This window comes from Ovis aries, chromosome 23, assembly GCF_016772045.2.
Source record: "Ovis aries strain OAR_USU_Benz2616 breed Rambouillet chromosome 23, ARS-UI_Ramb_v3.0, whole genome shotgun sequence".
Taxonomy (NCBI): domain Eukaryota; kingdom Metazoa; phylum Chordata; class Mammalia; order Artiodactyla; family Bovidae; genus Ovis; species Ovis aries.
The window spans coordinates 61,256,948-61,275,741 of record NC_056076.1 but is presented as its reverse complement, the minus strand read 5'-3'; the positions used below and the strand labels follow the sequence as shown (position 1 = coordinate 61,275,741).

The following is an 18,794-nucleotide window of genomic DNA, read 5'->3' as shown; positions in this document are numbered from 1 at the left end:
CCCCCACCCAGTGAACCCTGGGGAGCTCCCGTTCTCTGGGGGGTTGTTCCAGGGATGGGGAAGAGTTGAGACGTCTGTGCTTACAGTCGAGCCTTCGGGTGATTCTGCCGCAGGTGGCGCAAGGCCGCACTTTGGGGCCTGGACGACCAGGTGTCACTCAGACTCAGCAAGAGCAGAAGAGTCCGCTTTTCTCCTCCAGGCAGGCGCCCGTCCTGGCTCCTGCGAGGTTCAGGCCGCGTCTGTCTCACTGGAGTCCGTGCCAGCCCCGCGGCCCCCCTGCCCATGTCCCAGGGCGTTCTCTGAAGCCCGTCTTCCATGACACTCTGCCCTGTCTCTGCCTCATCACTAGGGATGTCTCACTTCTTCCCTTCTGCCCCTCCACCCTGGAGATGCTGTGTCCTTTGCAGATCGTTTCCCAGGTCTCAGCAGGCGGAGGTCACCCGTCCACCCCCGGGACCCACGGCTGCGCCCTCCGTGACACTGAGCTCTGAGCTGAGAGATGTCTGCTGCATAGCCCATGGAACCCGCGTGCCAGAGGCTCTCTCGCTGTGCTAAGACGACTCTGCAGCAAAAAGGAGAGCAATTCCAATTCCTTCTCACACAGAGGACCTCAGAGGCGCCAGAGAGCGCGTCTTTACTCAGAGAAGGTGGACAGGCATCTGGGCTCAGCAAGCTTTTCCCATAAAAACACAGAGAGTGCCTTGGGCTCTGATCGTCACGCGGTGCCTCTCATAACTACTCGACTTTCTGGCGAAAGCAGCCTTCACGAGAGGAAGGAGAGCGGCTGGACTCCAAGAAACTTGGTGAACACTGACACACGAATTCTGGATGATTTTTGTGTGTCGTGATAAAAGTATTCTTCTCATCCACTCAGAGATGTAAAAGCATGGCTGGCTGTGGGTCGTGTTGCTGACCACGGCTGACCCTGTGACCTTCAGAACAGGACTTGGGACGTGAGCTCCGCTTCTCTGACTGGAAGGCCCCCCAGGAGAAAACCTTATGAGTACAAGGAGAGAAGAGCCTAGAGCCCTGACGATGGGAGGCACCTCCCGCTCCGGCTGCCCCGGGTGCCCGGCCCGCCCCACACGCGGCCTCCTCTCCTCCCCCGGGTGCCACGTGCCCTCCGCGAGCACACGCGCGCAGCTGGGCTTCGCGCGCCTGGCCACGCCCCCGAAGGACTGCAGGTCAGTTAAATGAAAGAGAACTACAGAAACCTGATAAATCATTTAAAGAGAAAAAGCAAGCTTCCAGTCAGAATTCTGTAGTCATTCAGCTCAGTGTCTACCACCTTCTAAGCAAGCACTCAGCTTTCGGGTGAGAGATGAAGGTCCAGGAGGGCCGGGTGTCCCAGACGGCAGGGCTCACAGCAGAGCTGGCCTGGGCCCCGGGCGGGGCGCCCTGGACGTCCATGCCCCGCCTGCGGTGTCCCGGGACCCCAGCACAGAGAACTGGGGGGGGCTCGGGGCCAGTCCCAGCCTGGCCACTGACCTGCTCTGTGCTCTCAGATGCGTGGGGGGCCTTCGTGCCTCAGTTTCCCCAGCTGTAAGCCGACGCAGCGCGCCTGCCTCCAAGGGCGGTCATGAGGCTGCGACGGGTCCGCCCCGATGGGCACTCAGGTGTTTGCCACCTTCACGAACTTACAGAGCGCCTGCTGTGTGTCTGATATTGAGTCCTTCACGCATTTCACTGGAGTCAAGTCTTGTAACTATTCTAACAAAGTGACTGTTATCCCCACTCTGTAGATGAGCCCGAGAAGGATGGTGTGAATCGGGGGTGGTGCTGGAACAAGGCTTCCTCTCTTGCACAAGCTCGTCTGATGAAGGCGTAGGAGGCACGCGGGATGCCCACGTCCCGAGTCCAGCCCTTGATACCCGAGCACGAATGAGCCCCAGGCCCCTGGTGAGCGGGCGGCCTCCCTGGAGCACCCTGAGGGGCTTCCGCGGTGGACGGCCGCCGCTGTGTCTGCCCGCGGGTGCCTTCGCTGCTGCCGTTTTCCGCCCGGGTGTCTGAGCCGCGCGGGCTGAGGGGGAGTGCTCTCGACAGTCCGCACGCCACTCTCAGAGCTTTTCCAGCGTCAGCAGTCAGGTGTCTTCTGTGCCCTGCCACTGCGTTTCCGAAGTCCCAAAGTCTTAAAATGAAGAGTCACTAAATGCTCGATTTACCGAGACATCTGGGGGATCATGAAAACCTCTCCAGAGCGAGAGTCGGTGTCTCAGCGGAGGACAGTGCGCCTGTTTAAAACCCTGGGTGCAGGCGAGGAATGCCGCGCCTGGAATTCATCGGAGACAGAACAGACGTCCAGAGGTCCTGAGGTGTCCACCTCTGCACGCCTGCCCTCAGCCCGCGTCTTCAAATCCTTCAGCTGAGACGCAGCGAGGAGACAATCGGGCCGCCCAGGGCCGGGCCTCTGCTCCCGCAGGGAGTCCAGAGGCCCCCGGCTCCTGAGACCACGGGTATGGACCGTTTTATGCGGCTTCAAAGGCCGTGGCCTTGGGCTCAGCCGGGGGGCGCTGCGGGCCGTGGACGAGCAGGGGAGCCTCCTCTGAACCGGGGCCCGGGCCTTCACCGCCGGCTGCGGGTCTGCGGCCCTGGAGCCCCCCGAGCAACGGCGGCGGACAGGGAGAAGCGCCCCCTGCGCACGGGAGACGGAAGCACCATCGGTGCGTGTAAGGCGTGTGCCCCACTGAGACTGCGGAGGCTGCAAGGGGAGGCTGCTCACGCTGCTTCCGCGGACAGCCGCCCGCACGCTGGAAGGCCCTGGGCGCGGGTCGCCGCCCCGAACGCCTCGCGCCTCCCGCCCCCGCCTGGCGGGCCGCTCGCCGCGGTGTGCTCTCCCCACCAGGTGGCGCTGCTGCCCAACGAGCAATCTGGGTCGCGAGGCGGCTGAGACCTTTCCAGTGGATGGCGTTGGAGCTGCAGGAGGACAAAGAAGCAAAGTGAAGGAGCCCTCAACACACACGCCTCACCCCTACCCCCAGGTCTCAAGCAGCAAACCAGGACCTCGGGATTGGCAGCTCTGGAGGCTGAGGCCAGCGGTCAGTGCAGCAGAGCCGCGACGGCAGGAAGGCTTTTCCTCGTCTCCGCTGTGATGGGCCCCGTTTTCCAGGGGCAGGAAGGGGGAGCCTAAAGCCACCCTGCTTCCAAGGTGGACAGACAGTTGGATACACAGGTCACGCCACGGGTGCCCATGCTCCAAAGGGGCCAAGTTTCCAAAAGAGGACAGCATTTAACAACTAGGTCAGTTTTTCTGGAGATACGGCACAGTTACTTTTGCACATATGGGCACAACGTGACCCGTAAGTAGCGATAAACTGAAATACTGATGTTAGATGGACCTCAGCTGTTAAAACCATGCACGCTCCGGGAAAGGACAGTGCTGCCCTCTGCAGGAGGGCGCGGGCACTGCAGGGGAAACACCCCCACCTGCGGTGACTCTCAGCCTGGACTCCAGGACCCTTCATTCGCGAAATAGGACCCGCTGCAGACTTTCCTCCAGCTCCAGGGAAACGACCAGAAGTGCAGCAACCATGTTTAAAAGCGCACCCTCTCTTCTTCCATCCCCCAGACCTCAATTCATTTCTCCAGAAATAAGTGCATCCTTTTTGTGGGTGGGTTGGTGGGGTGTGAGTATTTCTCTTCATTCCCTCCAGAGGAGAGATGGAAGTGTTACGGGGTTAACTGCTACCACAGCTTGCCTGCACTCGCTTTCACTGCCTTAACCTTAGAATGCTTTTGTAATCAGTACATAGAATTGAAAAAAGGTGTTTTCCAGGCTCTAATGGGTGGTGCTCCTGAGAGTACTAGATGCTACCTGTTAAAAAAAGAGATTATTTTGCATTGCGCTTTAATCTTTCGGGGACCTTCAGAAAGTTTAGGTATTTAGCACTTAGAAAAAAACTACAATGTGGATTTGCCTTGGAAGACCTTATTCTACTTCGGTTCTGCAAGACTTAGCCCATGGATATTATAGCCCAGCTGCTGCTGCTAAGTCACTTCAGTCGTGTCCAACTCTGTGCGACCCCATAGACGGCGGCCCACCAGGCTCCCCCGTCCCTGGGATTTTCCAGGCAAGAACACTGGAGTGGGTTGCCATTTCCTTCTCCAGTGCATGAAAGTGAAAAGTCAAAGTGAAGTCGCTCAGTCGTGTCCGACCCTCAGTGACCCCACGGACTGCAGCCTTCTAGGCTCCTCCGTCCATGGGATTTTCCAGGCAAGAGTACTGGAGTAGACTGCCACTGCCTTCTCCAATTATAGCCCAGAGTTGCCTCCAAATAATTTTTAATATATACTTCATTTGGTTGCATTGGGTTTTAGTTATAGCATGTGGGATCTGACCAGGGATCGAACCTGGGCCCCCTCCATTGGGAGCACAGAGTCAGCCACTAGACCACCTGGGGAAATCCCAAATAATTTTCGAGGACAAGGAATATTTTATCTTTTATCAATGGAGAGAGCTCAAACAACTAAGCTTAACATAAGGAAGAAATACATTTCCTAAGCTCCTCACCGCTACAACCAACCACTGCCTTCAGGCAGACAATTCTGTTCTTCGAAACAGAATTCTGCTAACATCTGAGTGCCTCCCTGGTGCTATTTCATGATGCTGGACCCTGCCCATTATTATTTAATGCTCGGAGCCATAACTTAAACAAGCTTGTCATCCACGTGGTAAGGCGCAGCTCTGCAGCCCAGGGTTCCTTCCATCCGCCTCTGCCATCCGCCTCTTGTCGTGCCCTCACCCTAACCGGTCTCTCAACTTCCAGGCTTTCTCTCAACCATCTGACAGTTTCAAAAATGATGTCAACAAAATTTTTTCTTTTTGTCTCTATTTAAAATCTGGCAACCTCCAATTTTCCCTTCAACCAACAACTCCCAATTCTGCAGTCTCGCTGTTTTACTACTGAACCACAAATCCCATAACTCTTTCACGACGTTTCCCACGACAGTTGCCCTTGTCACCCCCCTCCCCCACTCCCTAACCACACTGCCTGCCACCCGAAGGTGCCCACAGCACGTCCCCGGCCCTGGCTGGGACCTGCCACCCGAAGGTGCCCACAGCACGTCCCCGGCCCTGGTTGGGACCTGTCACCCGGAGGTGCCCGCAGCGCGTCCCCGGCCCCGGCTGGGCCGTCCGCGCCCGCCCGTGCCCGCCCGTGCCCGCCCGTGCAGTCAGGCACTCCTCCATGAAGCCTCACACGCAGCCACCCCCCGCCCAGGCGCCCGGGGCACTGTCACCAGGCCTCAGGAGCGGCCGGGACACGGACCGAGCGCCAGCCACTTGGAAAACCGCCCGCCAGTCTGGGAGGACGGCCTACGGCCCCGCCCCTGCGTGCCTGGATGTGTCTCCCAAGGGCGCTCCTGCACGTGGGCACCGGGAGGCTGGGGCAAAAACGCTCCCGTTAAGGACGGCAGAGCAGTGAAAACCACCCAGGTGTCTGCTTGACACCGGATGAGAAGAGGCAGTCTCAGGAGGCGAGGTGAAGGGCGCCCTTTCTCTAAAGCTCGAGCCAAGGAAGAATAGACTGCGCGCTGGGGAAGGAGGACGCGAAACGGCGCAGCGAGAGGCCAGTGACACAGAGCGGGGACCTCGCGCCGCGGGAGGGCCTGCCCGCCGGCTAGCGGAGCGGGCGCCTGCGGGCCACCAGGGGGCGCCGCGATCTCTCCAGACCCGTGGCCCGCCCGGCGGGCACGGAGGAAGCCTGCACGAGCGGCTCCAGACCCGCACCCTGAGCGCGGGACCCCCGGAGGGGCCAGGCAAGGCTCTGCTCGCAGTGGGCACGCGGGTGACCTGTACAGTCAGGCAGGCTGCTTGGGGTGGCTGGGATTCCCAGATGGTAAATAACCAGGGGATTCACTGCCCACATTACAGGGAAATAACTGGTTGATTCTTTAAAAAGGAAAAACAACTCCAAACCCACCGGATATGATGTCCCCCTCTCTTCACTGCTACAACATTTGCAATAAAGCACAATTCTGAAGCCATTTTTCATTTTTTTATTGCTGTTAATTCAAGGAAAAAAGGTTGCATAAAATCCAATCTTTTCTAGAAATATAAGTGGCCTTTCCAGTACATAACATTTCAAATATCAAAGTATATGGTAAACATACAAATAAGGAGAAGGTAACATACCTCCTATATACAGTACAGTCTTTTAAATCATAAAATAAGCTCCATAAAGTACAACTGGCAAGTGATTCACAATGCGGTCCATACAGGGCTTATCAAAACTCTCACTTCCACAGCTCGATTGCAGCTTAACAATTAATTTAATAATATGGTCCAAAAATACCCAAATAAAATATATTTAATCAAAATAATTTCCTTTCGTTGAACTTTCTTTTTAAATTAAAGCTTTCGCCTACCCCTTCTCCCACCCCCCCCTTCTTCCCCTTTTACTCCCACCCCTGAAAGAAGGTTTCAAAATGTACATTGGTGCTATAAATATAAACTCTACCTATGAAGCTTTACAGAAAGCTTCTTACTTCAAGTGTTTCCTTCTGTCTGGCAACCTGTTAGGTTTCTGAGCCAAGGCCAGATAGTTTAGTTCCTCTGCTGCCCACCAACGTGACCCCACAGAAACACTCGCCACCTCTGCTCTGCACTGAGGGTGGGGCGAGCACACCCAACCCCCAGCCCTCACCCCCCGAGGCTGCTCCGGGCCACTGATGGCAGCGGTCCAAACCTACACCCAGTCTTCCAGATAACCTCAGTGCACTTTAGGAAATCAAAAATTACCTGGAAGCAATTTAGTACATAGATCAGCTTTAAAAACAAACAAACAGTCGTTTTGAACAGCAGCATTAAACTTAGTGACGGGACACTGCCATGATTACACCATCTCAACACACTCAGAATTCAGTCTTTCACATTCTAACCAAGCACAGCGGTAAACTGTTACCAAAGTGACTTTGCTACGAGAGACAGGATAGGAACAAATACCTGACTTTTGTAGAAACACAGAGCTTCTGTTCAGATCACAATAAAACGTACACGTTTCAAACACAACAGAACACTGTGACAGCTGGTGTAAGGAAAAGAAATCGTAAGTGTCTTTTACATGACACAGTGGTAGACTGCGGTAGACTCCATGTAAAATTGGCTGTTGGCTTTCGTTACAAACACAAACACACAGGAGAACCACACTCACACGAGTTTGTTCACTTTATGTCTCTCTGAAGCAACAGGCTAAAAACGTATGATGGAGTAAAAAAGTTTCTGTTTTTAAAGAAAAAGCTCCTTGCCCACTTCGTGTGCCACGTCTCCTCAGTCTCACCCGGCTTTACCTCTTCCTGTCTTCCACGCCCATCTTCATTTGGACGAGCGCTGCACTGGTGTGTGTACATGGAAGTGTTTATTACATATGCACACACTGCCTGGGGAACTGGATTCTCCCTTACTGTGAAGGTGAAGCATTTTACGGCTGAGTGATACTACGCAGAGCGGTTTAGAGTGTGGACAGTGCAGGGCCAGCCGCTCCGGCAGCCGCTGTCAAGAGTGGAGGTGGGACAAAAACGTGGAGATTAGGGCCAAAGTGAGAAAAGCTGGGGAAGAAGCAAAGTTGTTGTTTTTTTCCCCCCAAACCATATGACTGTCACCAGTGTTATGAAAAAAGGTCAAATACACAGTTTCAAAGATTCAGTAAACATTGCACACAGCAAGTATTCAGTGTTTTTTTTTTTTTTAAAAAAAGCACACATCAAGATTTTCCTTTTGATAGTTTGTTTGAAGGTTTAAATTACACGTATCATACAGATAAGCCTGTTGTTGAACCAGGAGACCAGAGGCTCAAAAGCAATGCATTCTTGTTTTGGACATCCGTACAAGAGAAATGAGAAATCTCAACTGCATAGAAATCTAGGAAATGTATAGACAAAGAAACACAAACGAAAAGAAACGCCTTTCCTTTCCCTCCCCTCCACACCCCCCCCCCACCCCCGACTGCCCGCACTTCAGCGTATGAAGGAGGCAAGCTTTACTTCAGTCTGCAGAATCCAACGTGTCACTAGAAGGGGGGAGGGGAGGCGCGTATCTCAGCCTGTAAGAGCCTAAAACGGGAGAGAGAGCTGCTCAGTCACTGTGCACTCGCCTAAGGCACCACACACGACGCGGCGTCAGACGGCCCGCCCCTCCGTCTAGGCAGCGCCTTCCGCTCTGCCGTGACCCAGAAAGTCCTAGCGACATGAAGTTTGTGCTTTAAGTTCGACCTAAAGCTATCAAACTCAACTTTGCCTCAAAAACTCCAAGCAAACACTCCCCATTCAAGACCCTTTTCCTGTGTCGAGATCTGGCAAAACGGCAAAAGTTTCGTGTGAGCTGAACCCTAACAGTTTGAGGCCTCCATTGAATTTGGCATCCTACTTGTACTTAAGAAAAATTTCTTTCCTGTGGAGTTAACACACCCAAGTGAAAGCGTTAGTCGCTCAGTCATGTCTGACTCTGCCATCCTATGGACTGTACCCCCACAGGCTCCTCCGTCCATGGGATTCTCCAGGCAAGAACACTGGAGTGGGTTGCCATTCCCTTCTCCAGGGGATCCTCCCGACCCAGGGATCGAACCCGGGTCTCTTGCACTGCAGGCAGATTCTTTACCTTCTGAGCCACCAGGAAAGCGCAGTGCTTAACTGCTCTGTGCCTTAAAATGTGACAGCGCTGGAAACTAAGGTCGGCTGGGAAAGAAGGGAGCATGCCTGAGGTCATCTGCCTGTGCACAGACAGACCCAAACAACGAAGGCTCTCCCGAGTCAGGTGACTACCACTTCCTAGTTTTTCAGTATTTAAAACTTCCGCTTACTCTATGAAACGGGATTGTTGCTTTAAAAAAAAAGTGCTGCTAGCAAGGAGACTTTGCAAATCCCACTATATCCCTTAGAAAGCGCCTTTCCGGTTTCCCCCTTCCCTGGCAGCGGGACTCCTCTGAACTGCCCTGAGCTGCGGGGCCCGTGTCTGCGCTGTCTGGCCGCCTGCACCTCTCGGCTGTCGCTGTGCGCGCAGCCTGCGGACACGCCGGCGGCTCCTGCTGCTCCCACGGAGCCGCACGCCTCCGGCCCCTCAGAAACAAGTCCTCCGGGTGCTCTCGTGATTACCTTGTGGGCCGGCCTCCATGGACGACTGCTTGCACTCCTGCGCATGGTGTCCGCTCACGCCACAGTTGTAGCACGAGGCGCTCCCGCTCTTCTTGGGCGCCGTGCTACCCGAGCCGGCCACCACGCTGTGCGGGTACACGGGGTAGAACCGGCCGAAGCCCGCCACCGGCTGCACGCCGTAGCCGGCCTGGCCGCCCAGCACCGGGTCGTGCACCAGCCCGCTGGCGTACGGGGCCTGAGGCAGGAAGAAGGGGAGCTGGCCGCCGCTGCCCTGGGGCGCCTGGCTGAGGTAGCTGCCGTTGCAGAGGGAGGGCAGGCTGAAGAAGGGCGAGACGCGGTACAGCGGCCCGGGCGCCGGCCCCGGGTAGTAGTAGCCGCCGAGCGGCAGCCCGGCGCCGCAGCCGCAGCGCCGGCCGCACGAGCCGCAGGCGCCGGCCGGGGCCAGCAGCGCGCCCGCGCCCAGGAAGGCGGCGCCGTCGCCCTGCGCCGTGCTGGGCGCGGGGCTCGCGCTGGGCGCGGGCGCGGGGCTCGGGGCGCCCGACGGCGCGCTCGTGGCGGCCGGCCCGGGGAAGGCGGCGGGCGCGGCCGCGGGGACCACCACCTTCACGCCGGCGGGCGGGGCCGCGGCCGCCGCGCCGCCCTCCAGCTGAGGCACCATTGGAGAGAGTCCCGCCGCCGGCGAGGCGGCCTTCGGGACGGGGTCCGTGGCAGCGACGGGGGAGCCCGGGAAGGGCCCGGGGCCGGGGCCGTAGGTGGCGCTCGCGGAGCCCGCGCCCAGGCCCGCGGCGGGCGGCGGCGCCAGGTTCAGGGCGCAGCTCTCGGGGGGGCCCGGCGGCAGCTTCAGCCTCTGGATGGTGAGATGCAGCGCGGGGCCGCCGCCGTGCGGGAGGAAGCCGGAGGGCAGCGGCAGCGGGGCCGCCAACAGCTCCAGCGGCTTCTCCGAGTCCCCAGCGGACGCCGCCGGCCGGAGCGCGCCCAGGGCCGCGGGGTCCGTGGGCTCCCGCAGGGCGGAGAGCGCCACAGGGCCGGGGACCAGCATCCCGATCGTCTTGCCATCAGCAGACTTGGGCGGAGGCACCACGACCTCCGACTTCTGGGCACCATTGTGCATGACACAGTGTAGAGTTGGCATGAAAGAAAGATGCTGATACTTGGCTGAGCTTAAGGGATCTTCCAGAAGGTTTGCGCTGTCGTTTCCTAAGGAAGCGATTTGAACAGGTGGCTTGACCGTGACCGTCTGGCCGACAGAACCGTAGCTCGTAAACCTGGTTGTCGAGGGATTTCCAGAGTCCTCGGAATTGCTGTCCGTGTCTGAGGGAAACATGTAAACAGATGTTAACACAAGCATCCTCTCCAGTCCATCCTGCTAGAAATAAAATTTAAGTATACCTAAAAATATACCCTGACTTTTAAAACCAATAAATGTATCCCCCTCAGTTTCCTGACTACTGAGCTAAACTTTTAATTTTTGGCTTTCTATGGACTTTATTTGAAAAATATGGAGATTCTGGAAAAGGCAGGACACTAAGGAGGCAATGAAAAGATTGGTGGTTGCCGGGGGTGGAGGCCCGGGGGAGATGAGGCGGCAGAGCAGAGGACTTTCAGGGCAGTGAGAACACTGTGTGGTGTCGTAACGGTGAAACCTGTGTCCTCACACATTTGCCCAGGGCCACTGAAGGCTCACCACCAGGAGTGCGCCCTTAGACACATCACGTGTCAGAGTCAGTTTTGTGTCAAACTCGGTTCATCCTTGGGAAACAAATGTGCCATTCTAGTCAGTGATGTTGATACCGTGTGAGAAGAGGGACTACACAGGAAATTTCTGTGTCTTTCTCTCAATTTCACTGTAAATCCAAAACCGCTCTAAAAAATATGTATCTTAAAAAACTCTTGGACAGGTAAGAAACAAAAGGTTAATGGAGCCTGGATGAAGCACAGTATAAACACAGACCTTTATTACAAGGGATCAGGTATCTTTTACCTTTAATCAATTTTAGGCAATTCATTTGATTTATATGCTGTACTGCTTGCCAAACGCGAGGTCTTCACGTTTGTCTCTCATAAATTATACAATTTAAAGGAGTTCAATCAAGACCATATTTAATTTAAACATCTAGAGAGAGAGAAGGGAAGACAGTTTTCCTAGAGCAGAATAGTCTTCCTTTTAAATGCTTCAGTGGGAGAACGAAAACGTAAAGCTACCGTTACAGCCATAAAGTAAACGCTAGAACACAAGAAGCCAGGGAAACGCGAGAGCACTGCAGCTTCTCCTAAAACCAAACAGCCACGCGGCAGATGCAAAGCTGCACCACGCCTCCTTTTACCACTGCGTCATTCTTACGTGCTCTTAAGCTTGTGAACAGAAATAGATGCAACATAGACTTCCCCTGGGTTTCTTCATTTTTGGTGTAAAGGGGGCAAAGTACAATATTTAATTCAGTTTAATTGTCAAAGCCTTTGACTGTGTGGATCACAATAAACTGTGGAAAATTCTTTAAGAGATGGGAATACCAGACCACCTGACCTACCTCTTGAGAAACCTATATGCAAGTCAGGAAGCAACAGTTAGAACTGGACACGGAACAACAGACTGGTTCCAAATAGGAAAAGGAGTACGTCAAGGCTGTATATTGTTACCCTGCTTATTTAACTGCTATGCAGAGTACATCATGAGAAACGCTGGGCTGGAAGAAGCACAAGCTGGAATCAAGACTGCTGGGAGAAATATCAATAACCTCAGATATGCAGATGACACCACCCTTATGGCAGAAAGTGAAGAGGAGCTAAAAACCCTCTTGATGAAAGTGAAAGAGGAGAGTGAAAAAGTTGGCTTAAAGCTCAACATTCAGAAAACGAAGATCATGGCATCTGGTCCCATCCCTTCATGGGAAATAGATGGGGAAACAGTGGAAACAGTGTCAGACTTTATTTTGGGGGGGCTCCAAAATCACTGCAGATGGTGACTGCAGCCATGAAATTAAAAGACACTTACTCCTTGGAAGGAAAGTTATGACCAACCTAGATAGCATATTCAAAAGCAGAGACATTACTTTGCCAACAAAGGTCCATCTAGTCAAGGCTATGGTTTTTCCAGTAGTCATGTACAGATGTGAGAGTTGGACTGTGAAGAAGGCTGAGTGCTGAAGAATTGATGCTTTTGAACTGTGGTGTTGGAGAAGACTCTTGAGAGTCCCTTGGACTGCAAGGAGATCCAACCAGTCCATTCTGAAGGAGATCAGCCCTGGGTGTTCTTTGGAAGGAATGATGCTAAAGCTGAAGCTCCAGTACTTTGGCCACCTCATGCGAAGAGCTGACTCATTGGAAAAGACCCTGATGCTGGGAGGGATTGGGGGCAGGAGGAGAAGGGGACGACCGAGGATGAGATGGCTGGATGGCATCACTGACTCGATGGACGTGAGTCTGAGTGAACTCCGGGAGTTGGTGATGGACAGGGAGGCCTGGAGTGCTGCGATTCATGGGGCTGCAGAGTTGGACATGACGGAGTGCCTGAACTATCATAAACCCAGATACTGCAGTATTATGTATGGAGACTATCCAGTTAAATGCAGTACCTCATTTAACATCTTTTTGCTTACAAATACAAGCAGAATTGCATTATGTACTTAAAATGCTTATATTTATTAAGGTAGTAACTAGCTATATTCAGCTAAGAAGCTAAAACTTTTAGAAACAATTCTAAAAACAAATCATACTATACTTCCTGGAGAAAGGTTAAACAGAACCTGTTTTGTGACACAGAATGTAAACAACACTACTACTAACTCAATAATAATTTTTATTAGAGAGAAGAGATTCAACTTATGAATAAATGGTTCTAATATAAACTCCTCTTAATAACTGAGGAGTTCCTTGTTAAATTCTGCAAAACAAAAAGTATTCCATTAGTAACTTACTTAAGGCATTATATCTGTATCTGTACCTTCACACAAGTAGGAGTTAAAAATAATATTTAAGTTCAAAAGAAGCTGTTAACATTTTTCAGATGATCAGTTAAATTTCTAAATGAACTGGGCTTTAAGTCATCTTAAGTCATAGCAAATGGCCCCATGATTTTTACTGATCTCAAATGGTTTTCTGAGCATTCATTAGAAGGACTCATCTAGCAATTTAGAGATAGGTTTTCCTTTTCTGAGATGACTTTGAAAAGTATAACGTCTTATTAACAAAACCCCATTATGACCACCACCGCCAACAAAGCCACTTGCCATGCAGGAGACCCAAGTCCATTCCCTGGGTGGGAAAGATCCCCCGGAGAAGGAAATGGCAACCCACTAAAGCATTCCTGCCTGGGAAATCCCATGGACAGAGAAGCCTGGCGGGCTACGGGACGAGGCAGCAGAGCCAGACGCGCCTGAGTGGCTAGCAGCTTCAGCCACCATGTTCACAGCGGCGTGCCCACGGGCATCTGTCGCCATCTGCGGCAAATGCTTACCAACGTGGCTGACTGAGGTGGCATTGCCAGTTGGGACTAACAAGAGTCTGACCAAAAAACTTAAAGAACTGAAGAATGAGATGTCCACAGGAAGCTCTGGAAACCTTAGCTGTATCCCTGGGAATCTCGAAGGCCACGCTCATATGCAGGGCTGTGGGCCCGTCCAGTAAAGACCTAAGGCGGCTCTCAGTCCTCACTTCTGGCTGACTCTGAGCTTTCATGTAAGGAGGATTTGAAGACACAGTACATACAGAAAACAAAACGGCAGATAGAAATCCTACCTTATCATTAACTACAGTAAACTTAAATACATAAGCAAGCCAGCCAAATGGCAGAGATGGGCAGAATGGCTTAGAAAAATCATAATCCAACTGTAAGATGTCTTTAAGAGACATACTTTAGAATCAAAGACACAAACACATTTAAAGTAAAATGATGGAAAAAGAAGTGTCCTGCAAACACCCAAGAGAGAGCTAAAGTGGCTATAGTATTATCATTGGATAAAACAGACTTTAAGACAAAATCTGCCATTAGAGACAAAGACGGCTATTCATAACGATAAAGATGGTCAATCAGGAAGACACAAAAATTATGCATCCCTCTAACAATATGCAATTTTCAATCTTTCTACACTGACTCTATATTTTGTTACGACTCTGTCTTCTCTTTAATATCATTTCCAGTGAAACAGGTTTAAAAAATCAACATTACTAGAAACTGCTAAGTCAATGGTCTTTAAGACACCTGTTATACCAATTAAATCTAAAGTCAATAATGACATTTTCAGTACCATAGAAATAGTTGTTTGACAGATTTTAGAGCACACATTTCCCTCTGCCTCCCCCACACCCTCCCAAAGAGCAAACCTCTGTCTTTTTCTTCTTCACTTTCAAAACTCTCTCTTCCATCATGTCGGGGGCTAGAAGGAGAGCTGTAACTCTCTGAAGATGTCTCTCCACACGTGTCATGTCCAGATCCAATGTCCAAACTCACATCTGAAAGTTACATGATTTTTTAAAAAGTAGAATTGTTCAGTTAAATAAATTTCTGAGCTGAACCATCAGAAATTATAGTTGTAAATTTTTTTCAGTTTTTCTATAATTATGTAGTAAAAAGTGGCCCTTGACCAAAGTAAAAATCCATTACTAAAACACAATTTTAACTGAAAATAATTGACAAATACATTCGTAAAACAAAGGCAGAGAAAATAGTCAATCTTATTGACTTTAAAAATCAGAATTAATGTTCTTTGTAGGGTCTGCCTATTATTACCACATCGAACCACTTAAGTCAAACATGCCTCAGAGCATACTATAAAACTCTTTCTTAAGAAAAAAACAAAAGAAAACAACTCAAGAATACAACTGACTGCCGAAAATGCCTTTCAGTTAAAATTTCTATGCCTAAAATATCTGAAAAGATTAAATTGCTTCCCATGAAGTAGACTGAATAGCCCCTGAGTTCTAAGCAGAAATAAATGATGGACTGGGACAAAAAACACACCAGCAACAAACCACTTGGGGAGAGTGAGCTCACTGCCACGCAGCGAGGCCTTCACTACTGCACAGGGTAGGCTTCAGAGTGTTTAAAAAAAGGAGGTGAGGCAGCTATTTCTCAGAATGAAGTAATTTATTGCATTATTTTCTTTACATTATATAGCTAGTAAAAATTTTAATCACTCAAGTGTCATAGATTAATTTGCAATTCTCAAAGAAATACATACATAAATCTAAATCTATAGTGAACATAATTTCCTGTTTTTGACAATCCAGGTGCTTTAGAATTGTGTGGAGTCTTTGGAATTTTTATAATAAAAAAGAAATGTGATGCTCTGGACTCAGAAGGTGAGGAAGGTAAGGATCATTAACTATGCCAAAGGCTATTCCACAAACTGCCCTTTTAAACGGAAATATAAAACTCAACATTCAAAAAACTAAGATCATGGCATCCGGTCCATTACTTCATGGCAAATAGATGGGGAAACAATGGAAACTGTGACAGACTATTTTCTTGGGCTCCAAAATCACTGCAGATGGTGACTGCAGCCACGAAATTAAAAGACGCTTTGGTCCTTGGAAGAAAAACTATAACCAAACTACAGAGCATATCAAAAAGCAGACACGTTATTTTGCCAACAGAGGTCCATCTAGCCAAAACTATGGTTTTTCCAGTAGTCATGTATGGATGTGAGAGCTGGACCATAACGAAAGCTGAGCACCGAAGAATTGATGCTTTTGAACTGTGGTGTTGGAGAAGACTCTTGAGAGTCTCTTGGACTGAAAGGAGATCAAACCAGTCAATCCTAAAGGAAATCAGTCCTGAATGTTCTTTGGAAGGACTGATGCTGAAGCTGAAGCTCTGATACTTTGGCCACCTGATGCAAAGGACTGATTCATTGGAAAAGACTCCGATGCTAGGAAATATTGAAGGCAGCAAGAGAAGGGTGGGATGAGATGGCTGGATGGCATCACTGACTTGATGGACATGAGTTTGAGCAAGCTCTGGGAGCTGGTAATAGACAGGGAAGCCTGGCAGGCTGCAGTCCGTGGGGTTGCAAAGAGTCGAACACAACTGAGCAACTGAACTGAACTGATAAACTTTTTACTTATTGTTTTCCCTGATTCCACTTTTCCCCTTCTATTTGCCATGAAGTGATGGGACGGGGTGCCATGTTATTAAGACAACAAAGAGGAAAAAACTTACACTAGCCACTATTCTAATGATAAAAATCTAGTTATTAGTATTTATGGACAAAAAGAAGCTAGACCGACTTAAGAACCATTTAGATGCATCAGACAGAAGACCCACAATGAGTTATTAAAGAAAGATGAAGGTCTTTAAATCATTCTAATCTAAAATAAACTGAGAGGCCAACCCCCCATTTTCGGTGCCGCAATCAGCCAACAGAAAAATGGGGTGGAAGAAACATGGGCAGTGCAATTGGATGAAGGCCCTTCGCACTCTAAGTGAGGTAAGGCATACTTCTCTTTAGTAGAAAGATTAAAGCTTGAGATTTTAAAAGCAAAGACTGTGAAAACACAGATAATGAACAGCACTGTTTCGGGGAGAAGACAACATACGGGGGGCGGGGGGACTTATTTTGTTCCCTTTTGTACCTTCAGAATTTTGAACTACATAAATGTATTTTACCCAAAATAGAAGTTAAATTTTAAGTTACAAACACTTATCTCAAACTATTTAAAAATCTGGATAATCCATGAATCAAAGGACCCAATATTCTCAGCTTCAATATAGCATCTACATTTACTAAATGTGTGTGTGTTCTGTTAAAAAAATCTTAAGGGTAATTCCTCAGCATTTCAAAGGGATCGATAAACAGAGGGGTTTATCTTTAATCTGCGGTCAGCAAACATCTCAGCTATACCTGGCAATAGTTTCACAAAGTATTTTTATTTATAGCTCTACTCTATAAGTAAATACACACACACACACACACACGAAACAGTGGCATATAGAGAGAACCAGACAGAATAAGGGTAATCTTGAATTAAAAATCCTGAGGTTGCACTTTCGTAACATTTGAAAGTAAAGAAAGGGGTTAAGAGTCTGATCGATCATCAGAAGTTCTTAACCCCGACAGCGCATCTTTGCTTCTGACTTATTCCGAGAGGCAAGAGGAAGTACAAGGCTGAACACCTTGGGACTTGATGCAAGCCAAATGCTTTTCATATGTTGTCACATTTAAGCCTTACAATCTGGTGAGGTGGATATTATTCTTCTTTTATAAATTTAAGAAACTTGAGGGGTGGCAAAGACACAAACCTACACCTGTCTGAGATCAAAGTCCACATGTATCTCTGAAAATATGAAGCTAAAGGGGAAGAAACTGTCACCAACTTTTCGGATGTAGCCCCCACATCATGTGAGACCAGAGTGATGTTACGCGGATGGCGTGTGCCTGACGGGAATCTTAACTCAAGATGGTCTGATTTAGCATGTGGTTTAGAAGGCAGTGCAGAGGACGAGCCAGGAGCAAACAGACAGGGAGTCCCGGCAGGAGCTGTTTCTAGTCCTCCACCGAGAACTCCTGTCCCCCTTGTTTCAGCAGCGCCCCCTTCTTTCAGCTGCCATCACCATGGGAATCTCAGACACTGCAGTGTTACAACACAAGAAGTTACTCCAATGAGTTGGCCCCCAGGTTTCTCTGCTCTCCCTGCAGTCCCAGGGCCTCTCAAGAGTCTTCTCTAACACCATGGTGCTCAGCCTTCTCAAGGTCCTTCTTATGGTCCAGCTCTCACACCCATACATGACCCTGGGAAAACCACAGCCTCGACTAGACTGACCTTTGTTGGCAAAGCGATGTCTCTGGTTTTTAATATGCTGTCTAGGCTTATCACAGCTTTTCTTCCAAGGAGCAAGTGTCTTTTAATTTTATGGCTGCAGTCACCATCTGCAGTTGATCTTGGAGCCCAAGAAAAGAAATCCTGTCACTGATTCCACTTTTCCCCCTGCTGTCTGCCGTGATCTCACGTTTCTGAACGCTGAGTCTCAAGCCAGCTTTCTCACTCCCCTGGTTCACTCTCATCTAGCTGCTCTTTAGTTCCTCTTCACTTTCTACCCTAAGAGCGGTGTCATCTGCGTATCTGAGGTTGCTGATATTTCTCCTGCTATCTTGACTTCAGTTTGTGATTCCCAAAAAGCTCCACAAAGGACGGTCATTAAAGCTTGAAAGAGGCAGTGAGATTTTTTGAGATGACTTTAACGCAAGAGTGCAGGCTTCTGTGGGGCTGGGTAGACCCCTCAGGTCTTGCGGCCTCTGCTCTGGAGCAGGGAGTGGCTGAAGAGGAGACCCTTGACGAGACCGCTGCTGCTGGGGGAGGGGAAGGGGCCAGAGTGTCGCTGCGGCAGAGGTCCTTTCACCTCCGAGGCCAGACCAAACTTCCTGCATTAAATACGTCTGAAGTATTCATGGAGTTAATTCAGAAATTACTACTCATATCAATGCAGGGAAAATGTGTGTGAGGCTTTGACCCAACAGTTCAACACCCACTCTAATAGGTACCCTGCTAAATAGATTTAGGTGATGTGTAATTCAAAGAAAAACTCCCTTACCTTTCACAGAACCACCGTGGGTGTGCGGAAGAGCAGAGATGCGAATACCATTTATTCTACTATTCAATCTAGTGTCAGTTTTCTTAATTTTCTCCCTAAGCCAAAAGCATACATGTTACCAACATTTTTTTTAACAGTCCCTAGAGAACACATTAAGTACAATACTAATAAAATTCCCCTGAAT

At 50.1% G+C, this 18,794-nt stretch overlaps 2 protein-coding genes across 2 annotated transcripts in view; both read right to left on the bottom strand.

Moving 5' to 3' along the window:
• Positions 1-1,211: 1,211 nt before the first annotated feature.
• On the bottom strand, positions 1,212-5,331 carry LOC121817760 (uncharacterized). The gene is made up of 2 exons (XM_042239567.2): positions 3,001-5,331; positions 1,212-2,913 (listed from the first exon to the last, which is right to left on the bottom strand). Exons 1-2 carry the CDS (start codon positions 3,224-3,226, stop codon positions 2,213-2,215), a joined length of 927 nt encoding a protein of 308 aa, XP_042095501.1. The 5' UTR covers positions 3,227-5,331; the 3' UTR covers positions 1,212-2,212.
• Positions 5,332-5,978: 647 nt separating this feature from the next.
• ZCCHC2 (zinc finger CCHC-type containing 2) overlaps positions 5,979-18,794 on the bottom strand; it is a 57,173-nt gene continuing 44,357 nt past the window's right edge. Inside the window, exons 11-14 of the mRNA XM_027960853.2 lie at positions 18,611-18,705; positions 14,404-14,532; positions 9,085-10,395; positions 5,979-8,046 (exon numbers count right to left, since the gene is read on the bottom strand). Of these exons, the coding sequence (XP_027816654.2) occupies positions 7,979-8,046; positions 9,085-10,395; positions 14,404-14,532; positions 18,611-18,705 (1,603 nt within the window). The 3' untranslated portion in view covers positions 5,979-7,978. The remainder of the gene's footprint in view (positions 8,047-9,084; positions 10,396-14,403; positions 14,533-18,610; positions 18,706-18,794) is intronic.

What these genes read in the sequence shown, in the direction of transcription:
- LOC121817760 (XM_042239567.2), bottom strand. Translation starts at nt 3,226, where the DNA reads ATGCTGTCCTCTTTTGGAAACTTGGCCCCTTTGGAGCATGGGCACCCG. An exon ending in CCAGAGCTGCCAATCCCGAG is followed by an intron (nt 2,914 to 3,000) that starts GTCCTGGTTTGC and finishes GTCCTCCTGCAG; the next exon opens with CTCCAACGCCATCCACTGGA.